Source organism: Salvelinus sp. IW2-2015, linkage group LG3 (assembly GCF_002910315.2).
Source record: "Salvelinus sp. IW2-2015 linkage group LG3, ASM291031v2, whole genome shotgun sequence".
Classification (NCBI taxonomy): Eukaryota; Metazoa; Chordata; class Actinopteri; order Salmoniformes; family Salmonidae; genus Salvelinus; species Salvelinus sp. IW2-2015.
In genome coordinates, this window is record NC_036840.1 from 11,768,200 (window position 1) to 11,777,555 (window position 9,356).

General features: G+C 41.7%; 1 protein-coding gene across 1 annotated transcript in view; it reads right to left on the minus strand.

Annotated features, from left to right (window-relative positions):
• The window catches only part of LOC111950702 (forkhead box protein P2), a 114,932-nt gene that overhangs the window by 65,956 nt on the left and 39,620 nt on the right, over positions 1–9,356 (minus strand). Inside the window, exon 4 of the mRNA XM_070434579.1 lies at positions 352–538. Coding sequence (XP_070290680.1) covers positions 352–528 — 177 coding nt within the window. The 5' untranslated portion in view covers positions 529–538. The remainder of the gene's footprint in view (positions 1–351; positions 539–9,356) is intronic.

A 9,356-nucleotide genomic window follows, 5' to 3' on the forward strand; every position in this document is an offset into this window, starting at 1 on the left:
GCGGGCGGCTGGGGCAGGGGGGTTAGGCGGGGCGTCACACACACACACACACATACACAAATATCAATAAAAACAGCAAAAAACACAATAAAACACCAGCAACAACTACACTACACAACCTCCAGACAAGTACTCCTCAACAGCAACATGACAAAATCAAACACATAAAATGCCCAACCACACAATCAACAACTATCAATAAAAACAGTCATAAACACACACAAAAATCCATCAAACAAAAACACAACCTTATTTCTATACTAAATACACAGTGTCATCTCCATAAAAAGAGTGCCTGTCCCCTGTGCTAAGCAGTAGGGCATTGTGATGTGCAGGAGAAACACAACTTACCTGCTGTTGTTGGAGATGCAGCAGCTCGACTGTGCTTACTTCGCTGCTCGTGTCACCGCTTGATCTTCCATCTCTACTGCCAGCATCTAATTGGCTGCATAGGCTGCTCAGGCTGCTCATTCCATTTTGACTCATTGAACTGTTGCTTATTGTCTCTGTGGCCGACTCCTGCATCATGACTTAAAACCTAGAAGTGATTAAGAGGCACCAGTTAAGGCTCTTGTTACAACCCTTTTTTCCTTCTCTTTTCATTTTTCCCCTCTTTTTTTTTTTTTTTTTTTTTTGAAGCTCCCATTATTATCAACGCCGGTCCCTCTGCAAATTAAAGCATTTAAGAGGGGGAGGGGGTGATGCAGGAAGAATTATGCATTCATTGTGTAAATGAAGCAATACAAAGAGATGCGTGTCTTCTCGGTCTCTTTGTAAAGGAGGTGTAGAGTCTAAACGTGATAAGTGTTTTAATCACTAGAATTTCGGGCACAAATAGGGCCTCTGCTGCATTACGCACACGTTGGGAATATATGTGTATGGGACACTTAATGTATGACTGTATTATAAAAATAAAAAAAATACAGAAATACTTTTTCTAAGGGAAGCATAAAAATATATACAAATACACACGCAGTCAGACACACACACACATGCCCACACACTTCTTTTTTTACATGCTCGCTCACTTGATATATCCTCACCCTGTCTAGGCACACACAGACACAGAACCCCTAAACTATTCCCCGTCTTGATTCTGTCAGGATTTTAGTGCGAGTCTCGTCTGAACGAAGTTGCTTAATGACGCACAGCTAATCATGCAAAATTAAAATGTGCTAGAGGAGGAGGTGGGATCCAAATCACATGGTATCACCCGGTGATAAATGATATAATAGGCTTCCTCTCCCTTAGCTGTGTCTAAATAAAATGTGCCTCCGAGGCTTCCATAGAGAAAAAGCTCATATGTCACATATTGGCTAGATTTTTTTTCTTTTTTAATCAAASCTCAAATATTAATTTATTTTGGTGACATTTAAAACATTTACTGCTGTTCTCCACGGGACACAATTAAACTGGTCCGTGAACTGCAATCAAACCATACAGTGGGAGACGACGAGACGAAGACTTAAGCCTCCAATTTTAACATGGGCAAATAAATGTAAGATATTGAACTAATTTCCCCGGCAATCTATTAGATATGAAAAGCTGAGATGAAGGAGAGAAAAAAAAAATAGATCACGAATATCACTAATGATTGTGCTAAAAACAGCATCAATTATGCATATTACCTCCTCTCCTGTAATACATTAATTTTTTTATCGTTTAAAATAATTTTCCCTGCATAAATTGGAGCAATGTGGAGTCTTGCCCAGGATCAGTGGAAATCCTCACAATAAATAAAATAAGTCAGATCACACTGACTGGCCCAACACAACACACTGTTCGAGGTGTGTTCTGCATCTCTMATRCCACTCTGACGGGGCCCCTCTACTTGACAGCCTCTCCCTAATTAGCATATTAATTAAGGTAGTACCTAATAATTCAAATGTATCATTTTTGCGGATTAATATTTCAGTTTCGCTTCAATAAAATATAATGTCTATACCATTAATGTAGTCTGTATGCAATAATTATATTTCAAATCGTTATGTATGGTTATTCATATTCAAATAATATCCATTTTTATATCTGCGGTGGTACAGTACTGCCCTCCCTCCCTTTCTGAGATTAAATACACCAATTGTGTCACATGCTTAGGCTGAGCAATTAATACTAAGTTTTGATTCAGAGCATCCTGTACCATGACTGATTTTGGATTGAGAGATAATGCTGATAAAGAAATGCTATACTCACTCACTCAATCACTCACGTCACTAAGCAAACATACACAACATCCCTGCGACATGCACAAACCGTACGTGCTCGTGCACAGTGCAACAGCACCAGAACACATACACACACTGCAGCAACACGTGCACCGTGCACACGCGCGCGGCGCCACACCACATCACACAACACCCACAACCCACAACACATCACACACACACCCACACACACACACACACACACACACACACACACACACACACCACACACACACACACACACAGCACACACACACACATCACCCACACACACACACACACACACACACACTACACACTACACATTGACCTTAGAAGGGATACTCTAACAGCCCCTAATGTTTCCTCATTAACTAACATGTCTCCCTCTTCATCATGCAGCAAACACACAACACTRGCCATCTCTATCTGGTGGGAATATAGATTTCCTCTGTTATACTGTCAATAACGGGACACATACAGGTTCAAATGCCCCCAAACTGACTGCTGAGGAGGCACGATGGGGTGTCATTTGAGATTTGCCCATAGACTGTACGCCACTCTGCAGTCAGTCTTTCTTGAGTCGAAACACAGATCCCATCTCCATGTATGATACAGTGAGCTCCAAAAGTATTGGGACAGTGAATTTTGTTGTGGTTTTGGCTCTGTACTCCCAGCACTTCGATTTGAAATGATTCAATGACTATGAGGTTAAAGTGCAGACYGTCAACTTTCATTTGAGGGTATTTTTATCCATATTGGGTGAACCATTTCGAAGTTTAAGGAAACCAAAAGTATTGGGACAAATTCACTTATATGTGTATAAAAGCAGTCAAAAGTGTAGTAGTTGGTCGATTATTTTGTACCCAATAGAAATTAATGTTAAATAATGTATTGTGTCATTTTGGAGTCACTTTTATTGTAAATAAGAATAAAATATGTTTCTAAACACTTCTACATTAATGTGGATACTACCATGATTAAGGATAATCCTGAATGAATCGTGAATAATGACGAGAGGTTAACATGTCTTGGGGAATGATATTTGTGCGTCACTGTATCATTTAAAATCCAAAGTACTAGAACAAAAAAATGTGTCACTGTCCCAATACTTTCGGAGCTCACTGTATATAAAACATCAGCACACTAGTCTTCAAAAGCCTGATAACTATTTCAGAAATCAAACGTGACCACCAACTCTGACGCCAATTCATTATCAATTCACAGTTCAGGTAACAAAACAGATTCTGCTTCTAACATAACCGCATTCTCACATCAGTAAATGCCATTCGAATGACAGGGCCAGGCTGTGTAACTGTGTGATGAGGGGCAGACCCAGCCACAAAGCCAGCTAACAGCAGACAGTCTTTAAAGGATGTCCAGGGTGCAGGATAAACAGGATACAGGCAGAACAAACAGGAGCGGGAGTTACACAGAGCAGGGTGACAGCTGCTCCGGCCACAGTAAATAAGCAGTGAACAAGACGTGCTTATGAACAAAACCCCCCTGTTAAAAACAGGGCACAGCTACATTTAGTGGTGAGAGAGAGACCAGAGGGAGGGATGAGAAGGAGGGGGGGGGGGGGGGGGCACGAGGAAGAAAAGAGAGAGAGAGGCCTAGGGGAGAGATGAGGAGGGGCCCGAGAGAGAAACAGAGAGCAGATATAATAAAGAGAGAAGAGAAGAGAGAATGAGAGAAGAGAGAGAGAGAGAGAAAGAATTTGTACAGATTTGTACATCGTTACAACACTGTATATATACATATGATGACATTTGTTAATGTCTGTATTCTTTTGAACTTCTGTGAGTGTAATGTTTACTGTTTCATTTTTATTGTTTATTTCACGTTTGTTATATTATCTACTTCACTTGTGTTTCCCATGCCAATAAAATAAATAAAGAGGAGAGAGAGAGAGAGAAGAGCAGAAGAGAGAGAGAGAGAGAGAAAGAGAGGAGAGAGAGAGACGAAAAGAGAAAGAAAGAGAGAGAGAGAGAGACAGAAGAGGAGAGAGATCACAAGGAGAAGAGACACAAGGAGAGAGGAGAGCAAGTAGAGAGAGACACAGGAGAGAAGAGAACACAGAAGAGAGATGAAGAAGAGAAGAGAGAGAGAGAGAGAGAGAGAGAGAGACGATGAGAAGAGAGAGAAGAAGAGAGAAGAGAGACAGAGAGGGAGAGAGAGAGATGAGAAGAGGAGAGAGAGAGAGAGAGAGAGAGAGAGAGAGAGGGAGGAGAAGGACATAGTGAGAGGTAAGACCAGCATAATGTGTGACACCCAAACAGTGATGAATCTCAGCCAAGAAACACAAAGCAGCAGCCGAGATCAGGCCGACTAATAAGTATTCAAATTAGCATACATTTTACATGCCCAATGTTTAAATATCAGAGAGAAAAGGGAAAAAGACACCCCGATTGCCTTACTAGGGGGTTTATGATGAACATTCTAATGGATAATTTTTTGGTGACGATGGATGCGAGGAAAACTTGAAGATAATATGAGAGGAAAAAATAAGCATTATTTTAATGACATAATGTTAATACAATGAGAAGCATTTACTTAAACTAACTAAAATGGGGATTTTTAAATGAAACCAATTAATGTTTATTAACCCACAAGACAGGTTTCAATTACTATATGTAATTCACTTTGAAAAAATTATTTGTAATATTTAAAAATACAGAATTGGAATGAGAAATTTGGTTAAGAGAAGAAGGAGAAACCTCTCTCACCAATCAAATGTTGCTTAACGAGAAAACAAAAGGAGGAGAATCATATTGTCACTTAAATCAAGGGAATGCAAAAATATTAATACAATATCCATCTTAATCATTGACAACGGTATAATTCTCCCTCCTCCACAAAAATCCCTGCATGTGTCTAACGAATGATAATGACAATGCAGATATATGCTAATCATATTCCGAGAGATCAGATGGTGCTTTAACCTTAATGACAGCGGTGAGACAAATTAATTAGCCATCTAAAGGCAGCATTCAAATCTGCCAATTAGAATGTCAATTAGATCCACCCTGGCTGCAGACCACAGAGAGAGGATCTGACTGTGGTGGTGACTGCCGGAGTGTCAGGGCTCACTGTACACATTGAGAGAGATGGATAGTGACAATGTACGGCCCCAGAGGGTAAGTGTGTATCGGTGTGTGTGTCGTGTGTGTCTGACACGCTTACGCGTGCGTGCGTGCGTGCGTGCGTGCGTGCGTGCGTGCGTGCGTGCGTGTGTGTGTGTGTGTGTCTGTGTGTGCTTGTGCATTAGGCGTACATGTGTGTATGTGAATGTATGTCTATCGCAGGTCTTCTCCCATGTTCTACACCCCTCGGGGGTACCAACCAGTCCGCCCTGGGATCAGCTTGTCCTAGAAACAACTGGGCCGGAAGCATCCAGCCCTCCACCCTTAGTAACAACATTTACTGGACTAGCGCTATCCAGAGTCTATGGGCTATGGWGGAGTTGAACAGTGCATGAGTGAGTGAATAAGGCTCRGGGAYGTCTGCCTTGCCTGTGTGYTTGACATCCCTTAAATTGGTAGTGTCCTGCATTTTAACACACCAGCTATTTGACGCCATTTCCTCAAGCCATARTCTTCCAATGAGGAGTACCAGACCACATATTATATGAATCAGTTACACAGACACAGACTGTTATTGCCAGCGTAATTYACTGGTAATACTATAGGTGCACGGCTAGGGAGGGAAAATAATAGTCATACAAAGTGTTTAAGGGGAGATAGTGAGAGAAAACGGAACTCTTTATTTTATCCGTCTGCGGGTCAAAGATCACGGATGACTCCAACGCTCCTATTACGGGGTCTGATAGAAAGAGAATCATTTGAGATACAGTGAGAGAGACACACTATTTGCGGATCTTTAAAGTCACTTCTCTTTTTTTTGTCTATTTCCCCCTGTAACGGTGACTTGCTTGCTACTCCTCTACGGCTGAGTAAATGTTTGCTCTTGAATTTTACGCCGTGCAAATCTGTCTTTTCCATCAGGTGAAGAATCCCAGACAGAATCCTGACAACGCATTCCGGGCTGAGATTGTGAATTTGTAGTGAGACTACTGATGTGGGAGGACAGAGACAATTCATGCACACACGCGCACGCACGCACGCGCGCGCGCGCACGCACGCACGCACGCACGCACGCACACACACACACACACACACACACACACACACACACACACACACACACACACATTTACCTTGCTTTAACAGCCCCTAATGTTTCCTCATTAACTAACATGTCTCCCTCTTCATCAGGTACCAAACACACAACACAGGCCATCTATCTAGATGTACTGTGTTATACTGTCCCCTATTTGACACATAAAGGTCTCCATCTGCCCCAAAAGTGAACTGAGGTGGCAGGGTGTCACATAGGCTGCATCTCTTATGAAATCCTGTTCCTTATATAGTGCACTACTTCGTAGTGGACTTTGTCGTGCACTATAGGGAATAGGGTGTCATTTGAGATTTGCCCAGGATTCAAATAGCCTGAGTGTACAGGATTCCACTCTGCAGTGTCTTTCTGCAGTCAGGAACCCTGATCCATTCTCATTGTGACTGCATGATACTGTATATGAAACAGCACTCCAGTCTAAATAAGCCTGATGACCATTTCAGAAACCAAACGTGACCACTAACGCCGTGATCCAAGAAGTCTATTCATTATCAGTTCACAGTTCAGGTAGTAGGAATTCTTAACGTTACTTTCACTGGAAGAATAATACAAAAATGACATTTCACCGTCTGCTGACTCCTTCAGTTCAGATCAAGTCAAGACATGGATACCGTTTTAAATAATCACATATTCTGTGCTCCAGTGAAATTAATTAATCATTGCCATAAGTTACAACGCATTCAAAATAAAGAAGTGCCGGGCCCTGGCTATGCTCAAATATTTAACACTTAAGATTGCTTAATAAATCAAAATGACAGATATCAACCACTTAAAACACTGGCTTTGAGCTGGCACTTAGAAAATGATAACACCAACCCCGAGTTGAAATAACAATGTAAAAAAAGAAGTTAAAAAAAAAACAATTTTATTTCATTTGAATGTTACCACTCAGCTCGTTGCTTACATAAACCCTTACACGTGACCAAGATGCTTGTTTGTACTTGAGGTGTAATTCGCTAGCGAAGCTCCTCGCTCCTCGCAGYCCAAGGAAGTCACTGTGSTTTATTGCTACCTCTCCCGGAGCCCTAAGCAGTGAGCCAGGATCAGGGAGAGAACAGCCACTGCTGAAGTTCTGTTCAACACAGCTACACTAGTGGAGATTAAGTATAGGCAAGTCAGAGCAGATCTAGCCGTTTCAGAAAATACAAGCTTCCTTTTTGGCACTGAAGGGACACCATAAAGAGCATTAATGACTATTTCTAAAACCTGTGTATAATGGTAAGGGTTTCTCTTTCAGATAAAGGGATTTCAAAGTGACTCACAACGGAACGAGAAGATGAGATTGCTTCAGGGGGAGAAATCATATTTACAAAATCAGGGGTTGGAGGAAAAAAATGGAAAAAGGATGAATATGAATGAATAATAGACTTAGCTTTTTTTGGATTAACATTATTCTCCAGAAACGGTATCACACGTCATTATCGGCAGCACAATGAGACCGTGCTCAGAAAACCTCAGTCATATTTCAATTCATCATTTTAGCTGACGATAAATAGTCGTTCCCAGTCATTCTGTGGAGAGAATGTTCCCGAACTTAATTCTATTCTGTTTACATTAAGAAGACGAGACAGAAAGAATGAGATAAAGGGGAGAGTACGCAAGTGTGTGTAAGTGTCTGGGAGCATGTGTGTGTGTGTTTTGTGTGTGTGTGTGTGTGTGTGTGTATTCTGCCACCGTAACCAAGGAAGTCTGCACTGTATTAAATGTCCTAAAGTACATTTAAATAATTTATATTACACAGTGTCTTACTCTGCAGTTTCATTCTCCATTAAGACAGTGTGTTTTAATATACAAAACAATGGCGAACTGTTCCAGTTAATTATCCAATTGGTTACAAATCACCTTAAATATGAAAACACTCGATACAAATCGATGATAATGCATAAAAAGGTCCGGGGAAATAAATATTCAACTTGGTCTTTAATTATATCTGAGATGAAAATCCACGACGTTCTTTGGGTTTCCGGACGTCAGTGGAGATTTACACCTGTCTGTGTATGGAGAGTGTCTTCTCTCTCTATCTCCCTCTGGGTCTGTAGTACACAGTAGCAGAGCACTGATGGGAGGAGGAGATTCTAAGTCCTCATGTGTGGTTAGTGCGTAAGTTCTCCTCTTAAGCTTTTCCCATATCATTTACATTTTACCCATCAAGCACCTCCTTCTGCGAGGAGGAGGAGGTGGCACCAAAGTGGGCGACCACAAGCAGACAGTGACGAAAGCTCATCAAGCTAGGCCCTCGTTTGCGTTTTTGGGAAATTCCCATTAATTAACTTAGCCCACCTAATCACGAGTAATTGACCTATAAAAGAGAAGGCCCCATTGTCTGCTCCAATCATATCTACAGAGAGGACGCAGCAGCGTTGTGAAGCAGGGAAGAMATAACTTTCTTCAGTGGCTGGAGACCTGTACATCCATCTATCTACCAGGGACTATTTACCCAACTCCTCCGACGCATATTTCATCTCTCATTGCATTTTTCTGATGTAATTATCTGTCGTGACATGGTCTGCTTTTGTTGCTGGGGCCATGAGATAAAACAAGCTGTGAGGTGAGATGGACTTCCTGACTGATGCAAGCAACAGAGAGGTGCTTACGGCTTCTTCTGAGGGAAGGTGAGGGGGGAACAGAGGAGCTAATGACGGTAAAGCGGACGGAGGGACAGCGGGCAGAGCTGCAGCGAGGAGAGAGGGATCCAGYCAGAGTGATACAGAGACATAGCTCATTGTGACGTTTCCAGTTATTTCTGGCTGATTAGGGTCATTATGTCCCCGGCCTGATTTATGTTGTCATTCCCCCTCACCAGTCCTGCATCGATAGATCTTAATGAATTGGTAAATAAGGGTGAAGATTACACTTGACAAGACCCCAACATTTCTCATTCATACCGAGACAAGATTTATGTAACCAATTAGGTCCATAACAGGGGAGATTGGTCAGGAGAAAAATCATCTTTTCAGAAGAAAATGACCAGTCTAA